The sequence below is a fragment of the Fistularia commersonii genome, chromosome 3, assembly GCF_037954325.1.
Source record: "Fistularia commersonii isolate RoL2024-O1a breed Wild chromosome 3, RoL_Fcom_v1.0, whole genome shotgun sequence".
NCBI classification, from domain to species: domain Eukaryota; kingdom Metazoa; phylum Chordata; class Actinopteri; order Syngnathiformes; family Fistulariidae; genus Fistularia; species Fistularia commersonii.
The window spans coordinates 14557339-14573448 of record NC_141286.1 but is presented as its reverse complement, the minus strand read 5'-3'; the positions used below and the strand labels follow the sequence as shown (position 1 = coordinate 14573448).

The window sequence follows — 16110 nt, the reverse complement described above, 5'->3', positions numbered from 1 at the left end:
CTGACAACATAACCCAAAATGAAGGAATGTTAATGCAAGTTAATGTTTTTTTCATTTATTTTTATCATATTTAAAAGTTAAGCTAAGGGTCCACAAGCAATGTCATCATGGAGTAAATAACCAAATTAAATAAGAAAAAAAAACACCCAGAAATGAGCAGTTTTAAGCCCTGATGTGCTGTTTGGCATGGAAGATGCATAATTTTATTAATGATTTTTGTGTACCTAAGCCTACTTTTTGGGTGGGTTATATTTTCAGCATTTGACTTCTTGATGAACTGACTTAAGATGCCACAGAAGCTGATGGAAATAAACGGCTGAAATCTGCAGAAACATCAGCATGCTTTTTTTAAAAGATTGTATATTTACACCTCATTAACTGTCACATTGAAATCTGCTAATAAAGACTGATTTCTCATTTGAACCCAAAAAGCCAGAGGGTTACATGAAACAGTCCACTCCTGCAGGGCAACTTGTCTGTACATTAGGAACTTATTTAGAAGTAATCAGCATTTCATGTATGCGGACATAAACAGGATTTTTTTTTTATTATTTTATGCTGTGAACTTGGATTTCACCATGCCCATCCCCATCCAGACATGGACCACTGAGGTCTGCTAACTGTTTAAATTCTTCCCAACAAGCTCTGCATAAATACCGGACATCAGAAGTATTCAAGCATTCGCCTTACAGTTTAAACAAAAAAGAAAAATATGAGAAAATTCCCACATTTACAAAGAAAAAAAGCTCCTAAGAAAAGTAGTAATCCTGCCTTGACATTCATCGGTGGAAAATTACCCTCCAGGATGATAATATTGTCTCAACTTTCTTTTGCTTCATTCTATGGGGTTTGTGGTGAAAAACACCAACCATAGACCGATCTCTCCTGTCACATCAGCTTTGTGCACATTTTCTTAAATCAGCTGATCACACCTTTAAAGGAATGCGTTTCCTGGCACTTTGGTAAACTCTGCCCCTTAGGGATCTGAGTGTGTGTCACTTTCTGCTCACGGCAGCCTTATGAAGGGACCCACGATGAGGGGACATCTAGCGAAGACCTGAATTCAATCTAAATGTTCTGATAATGCAACATTTTTAATTTATCGTTTCATCCTGATCTCGTGTCATTTCTTGCCCCTCATCCTCCACTGTCCCTCCGTCTCCTCTCAGTCCATCTTTGGTGTCAGAGTTTGGAGGTCCATGCTGGCTGGGTTCCAGTTCTGTCTCTTCAATCGGGTGCTCAGGCAATATGTCAGAGGCCAGACGCCTCAGCTCTGCATCCACATCCATTTGCTTGTCCATGTCTCTGGGTGGAAGCAGGAAGTCCAGAGGCTGCAGGATACCATCGAGGTTGATGCAGCCCAAATTGTCATAGTGCTGCAGCTGAGTGGCTGGAACACCTGGAGAGACACATATGCAGTGACATCATAGACCACATGCAAAAGATATAATCACTTCTGGTGGTTTAGTAATTCTAGGACAATGAATAAGGAGAGGATTTTGGAGTCGGCGGGCCTGAGACTCACCGAGGATGAGCGCCACCTGTTGGGGTGGGAAAAGCACCTGCAGGCAGCGGTTGAGGAAGGGCAGCAGATCTTCAGCGAAAGCGCAGCAGAACTGGATGAAGAGTTCTCTCTCACGGTCACTCAAAGCAGACTCTTCGGCCCGGTGGAACGCCACCAACTGCCGAGTCACCTAACAGGAAACACGTCCATGTGAAATGCCACCTCACTGCTAATTAAGTATTAATAATAATCTATCCTTTCTTGATCCCTGTGCATTAATTATTTTGATTGCATTGTCTTTGTATCTATTGCTGACAGACCATATTTTTCCAGATATTTCCCAATATTTTTAACTCATTCAAATATAATAGTCTCCTTCTTTTACAAATGTCAAGCTAAATCTGATTTATTTCTCTGGAAAATCTTATCTTTGTTAACCATCAACTCTATATTCAAAATATTCAATTAAAAAATGTTCTTTTCTTGCCCATTATTACATGAATGTTCTTTGTTTAATTTTCAGGATATTTATTCACCCATGCCTTAAATTAGAAATAATTCATATTAAAAAAAAATTATATAATAAAAATAAAGAGTTAAAAAGCTAGAAAGAGAAAAATTATTATACATCAAAATATAATGCATATTGTTTGACTGCAGAACAAGCCATTGGCATCCTGCAGTTCATGCTCAACATTTTTGATGAAATTAAATTTAGCATTAATTATTGATCATTAGCATACCATAACATTTGACAAAACCAAACTATGAAACAACACATCATCACCCTTATTTTTATAAAAGGATTTGCATTAAAGAGCAGTTTTCTTTTACATATTTGTGTCATGTGACTCACTGCGTGCAATGCCTCCTTTAGGCATTGGGTGACATCGTGAACCAGACCGATGGGACAGCATAGCCGCAGGTCATTGAAGGCCGTAAGCACGTGGTTGAGAAAGCAGGCAAGGGGCGGAAAGTCCAACAGGGCCATGGGGGGCTGCAAAGTCCCGGGCTGGATGCTTGAGGCAGCAGGGGGAACGGCCCCTCCCAGTGCAGTGGGCAGGGCAATGAGCGTGTAATGGTTCATATCCTCCTGGAACTTGTCCACCGCTTCCTGCACAGCAACACGAAAGGTATCCGCCGCCACGCGCTGGAACATGGAAGCCAGCTGCCCACGAAAATCAGCTCCAACTCTGCTGAAGGAGAGGCCAAAGTACATGCACTGACCCAGCAGGGAATCCAACCGTCCCCCCACTCCACGCTGCAGGTCTCGCTCAAGTGTCTGCAGAAATGCCGCAACCTGCTGCACCACCCAGCCATGGAAAATGGCAGCCTCATCCAAGGCAGGCGGTGGTGGTGGGTCCTCATCAGAGAAGATGGCGCGGTACTGTGTGATGATGTCGAACAGGTGCACACGGCAAGCCTCCACGGTCTTGGTGATGTGTACATAGGGATCGTCATCAGGCACTGCAGCAAGGACAGCGTGCAGCCATGCACCACGGGCCTGCAGGAACTTAACCCGAAGCTCTGCCTCTGTGAAGACGTCCATGCGCCTCAGGAAGCTGATGACGCGCAGACAGACAGGCAGCTGGGAGTTACTGCGCAGCTGCTGCAGCAATTGCTGCAACATTAGCTGCGTAGATTGGCGAACCTCACGCACAATCCCCTGAAAAACCATAGTGTTACCATAGTCACACACACTTACGCACACAAGATATCTGCAAGCAGACAGGTAATTTACACAGCACGTTCCTGCCGGTTTTCATGGTGATGTATTAATTTTTCACAAATTTCTAAATGAACTTATGTCCTGGTCAATCCTTGGTGATGTTCAGTTTTATTTCTTGAATAATTTATGGGTCATTTATTAGTTTTCAATTACAGTTTGTAACAAAAATCAGAGGACATTTTTCACATATTTTTAGATCACTTCTCATCAATCATCAGGCATTTTCAGGTCATTCTATGCCCTCTAAATATTAGATTTTAAATTGATACTGAAAAGTTTCTTTCAGTTAGCTCAAATCCCTGACTTTTCCCCTTTCAGAGGTCAAGGTGAGCATCCAACATACCCCTCTCTTGTTCTGGAGTTTCAGGTTAACTGACTTGATAGTGACTGTTGAAAGCCTGAACCAAAAATGCTGCTATACTGTGACCTCGGAATGGTCAATTGTGTTTCTCCATGGACAACCAGACTAACTAGTTTCAAGCAGCTGCTGGGACTCACTTGGATGACGGGGAGCGTCGAGTGCTTCCTGTCTAATCTCTTGACATATGCCGCCAGCTCTAGCGCCTCCTCATAGTAACCATTACGAACACAGGTGTCCATGAGCTGAGGGATTTCCAGGATCTCCAGGATCTCTGTGTGCCGGTTTAAGGTCAGGCTGTTCATGCGACGGCTCATTCCGATGTCCTCAGCCTCCTTCATGAAGCCCCTGGATGCAGAGACACAAGGTACAACTTTGGATTGTTCACAACAATGTATTTACAAATTCACAACGGAGGGACTACATATCAACCCTGAGGAGCAGGTTTCTTCCTCTTCTTCTTTTCCTTTCAGCTGCTCCCTTTAGGGGACACAGCAAATCAACCAACTCCATCTAACCCTTTCCTCTTCTCTCAGACCAACTAATCTCATGTCCTCCTTCACAACGCCAATAAATCTTCTGTTTGGTCTTCCTCTAGGCCTCCTGCCTGGCAGTTCCAACTTTAGCATCCTTCTACCAATATATTCACAATCCCTCAACTATAAATGACCAAACCATCTCAGTCTGGCCTCTTAAATCTTATGCCGAAAACATCAAACATGTGCTGTCCCTCTGAATGACTCATTCCTGATCTTATCCATTCTTGTCATTCCCAGAGAACCTCAACATATTCAAAGACGATGCCTCTCTTTCTGTCTTTTCCTCAGTGCCACTGTTTCTAAACCGTACAACACTACATTTCCTATCAATTTAAGCAGCACATTCCCGGCCCATTGAAAATGTGCATTTAATGCATAGTTCTTGAACTTTTGCAAATTCAGTAATGGGCAATTATTTTAGAATTTCATCACATTTAAAAAGTACATGGTGAAGACACATGCTACATAATCTGGTGAAGCTAAGATGTCTATTTCTTAATTTTTGTACTGCATTCAAACATAGATACTGTTATGTAGATAGATACTCTATTGCAATATAACGACCCTGTCATTGGATGGATTTTTCTGATGAATATGCACTTGAGTTTAATGAAATTCCGGGATTCGATTTCTTTGAAACATCGGTTATAGATGTTCGATTCGTATTTAAAATATTCTCTGGACATTGGTGTACGATTTTTTATTTCAACATTTTATCAGAGCAGCACCGACCTGCACTTCTCCCCAAAGCCGGGCAGCTTGTCGAGCAGCCGGGAGACGCTGCTCTCGACGCGGCCGAAGTCTCGGTAGATGTGCTCGGTGCAGTCGGCGGTGCGGATGAAGGTCTGGTAGTTGGAGAAAGCGAGCTCCCGGGTCTGCTGCAGGATCTGTGCCCGCTCCTCCGCTAGCCGCTCCGGCTCCCGGCTCAGCTTGTCGACGCCGAACGAGCTGAGCTCTGACAGGTAGGCCGCGAAGTCGGGATTGTCCCTCCAGCAGTCGGGAAAACTGTCCCTAAAAATGGACGCAAGGATGCTCTCGTCCTCCACGTCCACCGCCGCCATAATGGACAAGAAGGTGCTAAAATTACAGGTTAAACAAAAAATTAATAAAACAGCACACTGACATGACACACGGATTTTGTGTCGTCACGTATCCTGTACCGGACAACAACTTCCTGCCGGACAACTTCTTCTTCGTGTTATTTGATTTCAAGCGTAAAGCGTGAATTTTAGCGCCATCGAGCGTGGCGGAGTACTCCGTGAAGGCTACAATTTGCGTAATTTATTACGCGTTTAACCCAAAAGTCGATATTGTATTAAAGTTTAACCCAAAAGGTCAATATGTGAATGTTTTTTTAGCGTTTTTTTCATCCGGAAGAAACACGTTTCATGCAATTTAACCAACTTTTCAAGTTCGGTCAAACTTTTTCGTTTTTAGTGTTCGAATTTTATATCTTTTCTTCACATTCCACTCCAACTAAGTTTTTTTAAAAAAGAAAAAAAAAAACTATTTCCGTATTTCTTCCTGACTGACTGATGAAAAAACCAAGGAACTGTAAACTGTTTTTTTCTTTTTGATTGACATATGGCGTCAGCGGAAGTGTTTGTGACCAGGTTGCTAAGCTACAAGTTGTCGTTAGTGGTGTCATCAAAAGGAGCAGGTGGGAAACTTTTTTTTTTTACCGACGAAACGCCACCACAAAAGTGCTGGTGTCTCTCGTCGGTTCACAGAAGGTAAATTGTAATATTCCGTGTCTGTCTCTCGGTTCACTGACGTCACTTGACGCCTGTTAGCTAAAACTGACAAAATAATTGGCTAGCGTTAGCTTGTTTTGACATCACCTTCAGAGAATCCAGCTAACGTAACTTCATTTAACTTTATAAAGTGCACAAGACTCCACAGGGTATTCACGGCATTAGAATATCAAGATCGTAGCTGGAGTAAATAAATCCATTGTTTTGAATCTGATGAAAAAGCTCAAAGGTGTTTTAGTCAGCTCATTCACAATTTAGCCTGTAAGACTACATGTTAGCTTATGTAGCTGCGTGATGTTTAGTATAATCAAAGTGTTTCACTCTTGTCAGTATTAGAAAGATCTTCATGAGGTTTCTCGACAATTAGCATCTCCTTCAACAAATAATTTTGTCATCGAGAACGATGATAACTAGTCCGTAGTTAGTGTAGAACTTGCTACTGCGGCTAAAATTCCCTCACAAGGAGGTTGTTTTTCTCAAACACTGTGTCTCTAACTTAACAAGTTTTCTTCAGTTAAACAAGGATAGATCAGTAAAAATGTTAATTAATAAGTGAGAAATAAAACTGGGAAGCCTAATTATTAGAATGTACATTTCAGGTTATTTAAATGATCAATCTATGTTTTTTATACATATATTTATAAAGCATATATAAAGCATATGAGCTTATGACTAGCTATACTCTAAAGGTCAAACGCAACCTTCAACATGTATACTTTTTCAGTGAGTCGGGGAACTTATCTCAGTAGATGAAGTGCTTTTCTGCCATGCTTTCTGACCTTCTGAGTGTTTGTTTTAGTGTGAGCATCATGGCGGCTGCCAGCTCCACCAAGATCTCCTGGCGCCTGCGTAAGTATGAAGCTGGATTCTGCGTTCTATACTTTAAATTGCACAAAAGGTTTCTCAAAAAATTTAGCTGACTAATGACCTTGTCTTTTGGTGGTGTGTGTTGTTAACAGAGGAGTTCGAGGCTCACACAGCCAAGGTTTCCTGTCTGGCTTTGGGGAAGAGTACAGGCCGTCTTCTGGCCACAGGAGGGGACGACTGCAGGGTCAACATCTGGTCTGTCAACAGGACCAACTGCATCCTGGTGAGACTGTTGCCTGAAAGCGACCAATGCTGAAGGCAGCAGGGTGGCAGAATGCATGATGCTTGTGTGCTTCTATGACAACACAAACTAAGTGATGTAACAGCTATACCTAGTAAACTTTCTTTTCCACCTGTCTATCAGAGCAGATAGAATATTTACTTCAACATGGAAGATGAAAGACAAAAAGCAGATCATTTAGTTGCAGTCTCATTCATTATTTTTTTTTACAAGTTGTTGATGTTATATATCCAAAAGCAATGGAAACAGTGCTTATGTTGACTACTCGCATATAGATAGATGTTTATCTTTCTTGTTCATGTCTTTAACGTCCTTGTAGCTCTGCTGGATCAGAGACACAAAAATGTCTTCTTCTATTTCACTTCTGCATGGCTGTCTCAAAGCAGCATGACGTTCTCTGCCTTACTAATTTATATTTCATTATATTTCTTATTCTTCCTCCTTTCCACTATTATCTATTACTGTTATGTTTTTACTTGAAACTCTGGCACAACAATTTCCTTCGGGATTAATAAAGTTGTTCTCATCTCATCTCTCATACTCATACTTGCATTTGAGACCCATCCTATTCTACTGACCTACTCTTTCTGCCACTGATTTAACAGGGGAAACAAAGTAACAGGCGATAGTTTTAAACAAAAGAATTAATGTGTATTAACAGTGGGAAAACATAGTTAAGGGCGGGTAAAGAGTTATCAGCTTTATTATCTTTACTGGGGACACTATTGATTGACTAGAGCAAGGAAGAAGTGTGCCTGTGGATGTGTTTGCTTGTTAGTCTGTGTGTGGTGCATGTCTACCTGTTGCTGCTGTCAATTTTGTTTTTATTGGGGTAATTTCTGATATAGGTCAGAAAAAGATTGTATAAAATATTGCAGTATATATCAGAGTCGACTCACACCAGAGCATCATTTAAATTCAAAACCTAATTTACATAATGAGCTGTGACTAAACTTCACTGTGTAAAAAAGCTCATATCCCTGACTCCTGGGATACGCATTTAGTGTGACTCATTCACAGGAAGCAAGATGCTTCAACTCAGTGGATGAAACAATCAATCTGCCAGTTAATCTACTGGAAGTATTGCTTTTCAAAACAGCTAGTTTGAAACAAGGCCTTTAAATGTTTTATCTCAGATGTATTATTGCTTTTCATTGTTCATATAAACTAGTGCATATAGTGACTGAGTAAATTATTTAATCTATATCTTTTGATTCATGTGATAGAGGGTCTTAGGAAGTGGATTATATTTTTTCCAATTACTACTATATAACATTTTTGTGTGTGTGTGTGTGTGTCTGTCTGTCTGTCTGTCTGTCTGTCTGTCTGTCTGTCTGTCTGTCTGTCTGCCCGTCCGTCCGTCCGTCCGTCCGTCCGTCCGTCCGTCCGTCCGCCCGTCCGTCCACTTGGTTTTGTGTATCTTTCAGAGTCTGGCGTGTCATAAGAACCCAGTGGAGTGTGTCCAGTTCAAACTGTCAGAGGAGCAGTTTGTCACGGGCTCTCAGTCCGGATCCATCAGAGTCTGGGACTTGGAGTCTGCAAAGAGTGAGCGACAACACGCTACAAAATGCCAGAGTGAAAGTCAAAGGGACTATATTTGACTATTGGCAAGATATTTACCCTAAAACTGTTGGGAAATATTCAAAAAAATGAAGGAATTAAAGAATAGCAATGTTATTTATTTATTCATTTATTTATTTATAAAGTTGTTTAGAAATGCTATGAAAATTAATAATTAAATTATTTTATGAAAGAAAATTAAAGGTAAAAACTCAAGTAATCACCTTTCTGTGTTGCTCTAGAGTTTTTTTTCGATTTGTTCAACTTTTTTCTTGAAAGCTGCTTTCATGTCAGACTTTCTGCCAGAATTTTGTGGCAAAAGTTTAAATTTAAAGTTACATTTAAATATTTGGTTTGTGTAACTGTCTGCTGCTTTCTGTCCTTAAGTCCTTGGAGCTCTGATGGGACACAAAGCCAACATCACCAGCCTGGGCTTTCACCCTTTGATAGATTTTCTAGCTTCCAGTTCCATGGACACAAACATCAAGGTGTGTGTGTGTGTGTGTGTGTGTGTGTGTGTGTGTGTGTGTGTGTGTGTGTGTGTGTGTGTGTATGCGTGTATGCATTTGTGCGTATTTAATATTCTGCAGTATGTATAGATTTAATTGCAACCCTTTACCATCTCATTCCTTTTTACAACCAAACCTGTTTCCATCAGCTGTGGGATGTGAGGAGGAAGGGATGTGTGTTTACATTCAAGGTAAGCTGATGTCAGAACACTTACATCCTCTGATATTTTCTTATTTTCTTCTGTAGAGATAATGAACCTCAAGTCTTTTGCATCTGAATTCATCCATTCACATTTGCCAGAGATTGCATGTTCATTCTCTTTGTGTCTTAGGGTCACACTCAACCAGTCAGGAGCCTGGCTTTTAGTCCAGATGGGAAGTGGTTGGCCTCTGCTAGTGACGACTGTACCATCAAGGTACACTCACACGCACACAGATTTGATTTATTATCAATCCATGTAAATAGCAGGGATTGAATGCCATAGACTTTTGTTCTAAATTGAAACTTGAAAATAAATACATAGATCACATTATCAGAGCTCATTTCTCAGCTCAGGTAATGGGTGTTTTCATGACAGCCCAGAAAAGTTTGTGTTCCTATACATGAGGGGTCCTATTGCATTCATTCTCTCCTCAGTCTGTATGTGACCTGCTTGAATCACTGATTCAGTCCTCAGCCATCCAGCTGCAGCTGAAATCTCTTGTCTCATATCGCCCTTCTCCCCAGCTATGGGATCTGGCTCAGAGGAAAAGCATCACAGAGTTCAGATCTCACACCGCCGCTGTCAACATCGTCCAGTTCCACCCTAGCGAGTACCTGCTGGCGAGCGGCAGCTCCGACAGGTATCACATCACAAATTAATTCCTGTTGCTCTTCTTCAAACCATTCGAGAAATAACCTAAAAGAGTGATTCCTTTTAGCACTCACGTATCTTAGCATTCAGTCAGAAAACTGCAGTAAATTCTCCAATAATCAGGAGCAATTCCAAAAAAGTCAACAGGGAATTATCTTTTGTGTTTTCATATAACTCCTCAGGACCATCAAGCTGTGGGATCTGGAAAAGTTTTCTCTGGTTGGTTCGTTGGAAGGAGATACCAGTCCGGTCAGGTGAGTACATAGTATCTCTGCCAGTCAAACAGTGTGACAACCATTGAAGATACCTGACTTCTGCCCTTTGACTTCCAACCCCCCCCAGGTGTATCTTGTTCAGTCCGGACGGAGGCTGCTTGTTCAGCGGGGCCTCAGATTCTCTGCGGGTCTACGGCTGGGAGCCCGACCGCTGCTTTGACGTTGTGCCTGTGGGCTGGAACAGAGTGTCCGACCTGGCCGTCTACAACCAGCAGCTGGTAGGTATTGCCATGCTATCTCATCACACACAGTCACATGGTCCACATAGTTAAGCTCTTTGAAGCATTTTACTCCACATTAAGCCACAAAGAAATCACTTCATGAGTCTGGCAAACGGGAAGGCCATGTCATCCTCGGTGTGCGGCTTTGTCCTGTCAGATCGGCGCATCCCACCAGCTGAGCTGCATCTCCACTTATGCCGTCGACTTGAAAAGAGTGAAGAAGAGCGGCGGCTCCCTCATCCAGGGTATTATCCAAGATGACCGGCAGCTCCCACAGCCCAAAGACCTCAAGGGGGGCGCTCTCAGGCGCAGTTACGAGAGACCCACCACCTCCTGCCACTCACAGAGGTACTTTCCAGTTACATTACATTACATTACGGAGTTAGCTGTTAGCCTGCTGTTCATTTCTGCACACATCTATTAGGGCATTTCCATACCTATGTGCAGTTATTTTTATCTACATTTTAGTTCTTAGCCAATATTCAGTGACTAGGAGCTGACTTTCAGGCAATTCTTCTTGTGAAATGGCAGCATGATAGGATGTGATGTCACCGAGTCATGCGATGTCATCAGGGTGAAGCAGAGCTCAGACGGGGACAGGCGGAGTCCAGAAGGCGAGAGGTGCAGCCCCAGCGAGGATGACAGTGATGACAAAGTGTCTGTAGCAGAGATCCACAATGCCAACGATTACAAGGAGATCTTCCAGCCCAAGAACGCCATCTGTAAGTCGACCAATCGGCTTCCAGCTCCCTCATCACACAAATGCTCTGATTTTAAGTTATCAGAAGCTGACTATGTTTAACTGCCCGCTGTAGCAAAATTTGCCGCAGAATATATTCTGAAAATAGCTTATCAGAATTTTTTTTTCTAATACAGACTGTAATGATGGTATAAATTTTTAGAAGATTTATTACAGTTTTTGTTGGTAATTTTTCTAAAGATTTTAAGAACGTCTTGCTGAATTTTTCCATCAGTTGTGAGCTTGGCTATTTGTCATCGTTTTAAAGAACAATGAAGTGATTCATAAATTAGCAAACGCTATACAATGTCAATTGTAGTTAGTCAAAAACAAGAAAATATCACAAGTTTGGAAATAAGGGTACTATTTTTGTTTGCTTTACATTCTTTATATAAATACTCTATTACCTTGGTGAATACAATAAACTCTTCGACTAGTTGGAAATCAATCACCAGATATTCTCTCTAATCTTTGATTTACATGTCGTGTCCCGCTGGCGTGAATCCACAGTGTTTGATGTTGAAAGTTAAAAAGGAGCCTGAAGGCATCAGGCGAGAGAAAGAGCTTGAAAGGTCAGAAATGTACACGTGCAGGAGTTTAATGTTTGTCTTTTCTGTCCCGCAGCTCGAACTCCTCCAAAGATGTCCGAGCCTTTCTCCACCCCCCCAGAGGACGGTCAGTTCACAAACAGCAGCAGAGACACGCAGCCAGAGTTTCCAGCGCTACATATTTTAGAGAGCGTAGAGAGATTATTCTGCGACAATGTCATGTGATCAGCATCTCTTCACGTCCTACTATCTCTACTTGTCAGACATCAGCCGACAAATGAAGGACATGACGATTTCACAGTTTCCCGCCAAACAGCAGGTCAGCCCGTCCTCCCACAGCGAACACACATACATGCATGTTAACCAACCTCTTAGGGACCACGCAAGGTGTTAACATGTTGTAGTTCTGATAGGGCAGGTTTTACTTGTGAAGGACTGTCCTGTGTTTGTCTTTGACAGTCACAACCCCTGGCCTCCTCCACCCCTGTCCAGAGGGTGGAGCCCACTGTTGTTTCCTGTGCGCCCCGACCCACGCCCTCACCCGTGGGCCCACCACTCTCCGACCCCAACGCCACTGACCCACCTCTTCAGACACCCGTCCCCATCGCCAAAACAACGAAAGCCCCGCCCAGAATCATCCCCATGACCAGGAATGAGCCCATTGGCCTGAACGTGGCCGACTTCCTGCCCGTGAGTCCGGAATGCCTGTTTCCAATCAGAGATTGGAAACTACATAAACATGGAGAAGAAAAATATTTCTCTGACAGAATTATTCTTTAAAACAGTTTGTTTTTCAGTAACAGATATAGCCTTAATATTAATAAGAAGTAACGATAATCGTAGCAATGAATTCACAAATCACTGGGAAGGTGACAAAACCTCAATTCAATATTTCAAAGACATTTTGAAAAGCTTGAAACGTTCTTGAAAAGGAACAACTTCTTTATTGTTTTCAGAAAATCTGGGTCTGTCAGAAATTATGGTTTTATGACAGAAACATTTAAATTTTATGTGTTTCAGCTGCATGCATGCTTTCTCAAAACGTTGTCATTTAAATTTTAAGTGTTATAAATCTCGATCCATGATTTTATTTTTTTTTTTGTTTGTTTGTTTTTAATTCTTAATGATCATTTTTCTCCTCCTGACTGTTGAACTATTGATAACAATACCCGGGTATCTTATTGGAGAAATTGTAGCGTGGCTATTTTCTTGATGGAAGTCTGTCATGGCTATCTGGGTCCTCAGACATCTAACAGCCGTCAGGTAAGTCTCGGGGAAGAGGACGTGATCTCCCAGATGATGAAGGGTCACGACACCATGAGTGTGATGCTGACCAGCCGGAACAAGAACCTGCAGACGGTCCGAGACGTGGACCGACGGGACGGTATCAAGGTGAGGCTCTTGTTGCTCCCTGTCCCCAAAAAGTAACAGTTTCATTTCAAACAAAGTGGGGGTTGGGACCGAGATGAGGGATGGTGGCCACGAGATACCGCGCATTTAACTGACTGTTTTATTAGAAGTGTTAAGGAGAGCACCTGTGTTTCCTATAGAAGACTTTTGTTTTGTTGTTTAGAGCGCCTTGGATATGGCAGTGTCCCTCAATGACCTTGCCATCGTTGTGGACCTGCTGAACATCATCAACCTGCAGCCGTGAGTCCAACAGACACATAACCAGAGCACTTCCTCATTCTTGCAGTTTGTTTTTCACAGTAACACCAAAGATTGTTAATCAGATCATCGATTCATTTGGATTGCTGATACAAATGTGTTAGGTTGTAGGGTGATGACTGAAGATGAAGGTCACTGAGCACCTGGTGGCACTTCGACAAACTGTGAGCGTGTTAGACTTTGCTGATCTTCCTGCCGCTGTGTTCCAGGTCCATGTGGAAACTGGATCTGTGTCCCACCGTTCTTCCTCAAGTGGAGCAGCTTCTGCAGAGCAAATACGAGAGGTTAGTTCCCCCTCTGGAACTAATGAGGCTCGACGTTTTACTTACTCTGACAGATTAACTAACCTCCTAACCAACTGAGAGTCCACATAATGACCTCACTAGGGCATTGACTGACTCACAAACTAGTCATTTAGTCTTTGACTCACTCAGACTGACTAACAAGACCACTCGCCGACTGAGCCGCTACCTTTATCTTTGACTGATAAGTTACCACTCTTTTACAAACTAATACTATTCCACTAACTCACAATTTAACTAACTCACTCCCTCATCCCTAACTCATCCAATCGCAAACACGCCCACTCATGTCAGTTGCATTACGATACCCGATAACATTGTTTCTTAAACATTCAGTGTTGCTGACGCTGCATATAAGCATAAAGGACACTTATGAAAAGAACAGCCAACTAGAATGATGGTAAAGACACGTCACAGTGTAAAATGTCAGTGTAACCGGCCAATGGCTATGTGTCTCAGCTACATGCAGACAGGCAGTGCGTCTCTGAAGCTGATGATGAGACACTTCTGGCCACTGATAAGTGACACGCTGAAGGCCACACCCTCTGTTGGAGTTGACATCACACGAGAGGAGCGGTGAGACTTTTTTCCAAATAGATCAAGTGCTCTCACTGGCTCAAACTCAAACCTTATCAATGAATCTGAAATAATCATTATAGACATTGGTGTCTAACGAGACTGAGGGCATTTTTTTTTTTTTAAACCAGCCCATGTATAACTGTGATTGTTAATGATATATAGATGTCTCATTGGTGTGTGTTTGTGTGTGTGTGTGTGTGTCTTTAGTCATCAGAGGTGCAGGATCTGCTATAAGCGACTGAAGAACATCAGTCACATAGTCAAGAACAAGGCGGTGCAGGTTGGTCGCCACGGCAGCACGTTCAAGGAGTTACAACTGCTCATGGCACCGCTAGACGACTCCCTCAGCTGATCCACAGGACAAACACACACACCCTGAGAACATATGCACTGAAAACACATACATTTGGATGTCCAGTCTGTCAGTAATCTGTAATTACACAGAGCATGTTGTGTCTTAATGATGATGTGAGTCCAAGTTGCATTATGACAACATTCCTAGGGACATCAGGCTGCGACTGTCCAGTGAGTTTGACGCAAGAGAGATGTTTCGGTTAGAAATGGACAATACTCTTATCTTTGGACTTCAACTCCTCAAAGTATAAAGACACTAAAATGTCACATTTTGTGAACATGTTTGAATGATGTTGAATTTTGGTTTGTTAAAACACGGTTTCAAAACTGCAATGTCTGCCTCAGCTGTCATCAGTGACTCAATCATGTGGTTGTATCAACTGTTAGATATTTTAACAAAAAATCATGTATATTAAATTTATCAACAAAACCCCTGAAAATGAAAATATTTTTTAACTGGTGAACCAGATTCTCAAAATAGTAAACCTGTACATTTAAAGGTGAAATGATGTTTGCAATGAATTAGGAGGGGCACCAGTTATGGTTACAATCAGTCTTTAAATTGTAATAATCAGTCGTTTGATAAAAAAATCCAAATGAACCTGCCGGCACAGTACTTGTTTAATTGTACAGTTTTTACTATTTTATTTAAATAAAGTAAATGTGACAAGTGAATGTGATTTGTTTCTATCAAAGAGGAACAGGAACTTGTGTGTGTGTTTGTGTATAGGAGCGAATTCATTTGGAATTAGAGACAACGGGAGGCAGCAAAAGGGGCTTAAACTCATGTGTGACACAGATAAAGTAAGATCCCTGAGATTGCACTAAGATGGGGTAGGGAATATTCAGGCACAATCATAAGTTGTCATTCGGCAGAGGTTGCCTAAGAGAAGACACGCTGACACTCATTATTCCCCCAAAAAAGGAGAGATTTTCTGTTTGAAAATGAAGGCTAGCACAACCAAGATGTGTGAAAAATTCTGAGGTTGGCAAAATATACAGTAAGTGGAAATTAAGTGAGAAGGGCTTTATGGTATGAAAGGATGTGCAAATAGGAAAGTCAAAATATGCCTGTGTTTAATATAAAGTATAAGGTTGAAGTCGTCGGAGAGCTACTTATCTGATATGAAAGAATAAATCATGGAGGGATTTAGTGCAAGGAGAAAGTAGTTCATATAAAATGACCTTCTGCTGATGTAATAGATAGTAAAAAATAGGAATCACTTAAGCAATTGGCCTAAAATAATCTGAACATTATTTGTACCAAAATACTATTCAAAATGAGTTACTCACCCAGTTTGCCACTGGTCACCCTCGACATCATTTCTTTGGTTCACAATACTGTTGAAAATACAAAAGTTGGTGCAAGTTTGTATCTCTATTGTAAAATGTTCAATTTCAAATACTTTGTGTGTAATTTATTTAAAGAATTATCAATGTATTTGCTATGCCTACATATTCATGTACCACCCCCAGTTATCCGTCTGCCTTACTTTCCATTATCTTACT

The 16110-nt window shown here is 41.7% G+C and overlaps 2 protein-coding genes across 5 annotated transcripts; one reads left to right on the top strand and one right to left on the bottom strand.

The window, feature by feature from the left end:
• Nucleotides 1-44: 44 nt before the first annotated feature.
• On the bottom strand, nt 45-5305 carry cog8 (component of oligomeric golgi complex 8). Its single transcript, XM_086143758.1, has 5 exons — nt 4863-5305; nt 3732-3939; nt 2361-3170; nt 1526-1694; nt 45-1399 (listed from the first exon to the last, which is right to left on the bottom strand). Exons 1-5 carry the CDS (start codon nt 5189-5191, stop codon nt 1095-1097), a joined length of 1821 nt encoding a protein of 606 aa, XP_085999884.1. The 5' UTR covers nt 5192-5305; the 3' UTR covers nt 45-1094.
• Nucleotides 5306-5740: 435 nt separating this feature from the next.
• katnb1 (katanin p80 (WD repeat containing) subunit B 1) lies at nt 5741-16070 on the top strand. Of its 4 annotated transcripts, none has more exons than XM_086143757.1 (20): nt 5741-5863; nt 6684-6733; nt 6844-6974; nt 8420-8537; nt 8940-9040; nt 9211-9252; nt 9394-9477; nt 9789-9904; nt 10098-10169; nt 10258-10408; nt 10569-10759; nt 10985-11133; nt 11775-11825; nt 11962-12017; nt 12158-12388; nt 12944-13090; nt 13272-13348; nt 13576-13650; nt 14128-14244; nt 14455-16070. In XM_086143757.1, exons 2-20 carry the CDS (start codon nt 6694-6696, stop codon nt 14597-14599), a joined length of 2094 nt encoding a protein of 697 aa, XP_085999883.1. In that variant the 5' UTR covers nt 5741-5863; nt 6684-6693; the 3' UTR covers nt 14600-16070. The 4 variants fall into 4 exon arrangements, with proteins under 4 accessions (XP_085999883.1, XP_085999879.1, XP_085999881.1 ...); XM_086143753.1 differs by having other exon boundaries at nt 5742-5863; nt 10943-11133; XM_086143755.1 differs by having other exon boundaries at nt 5747-5790; nt 10943-11133.
• The last annotated feature ends 40 nt before the right edge of the window (nt 16071-16110 follow it).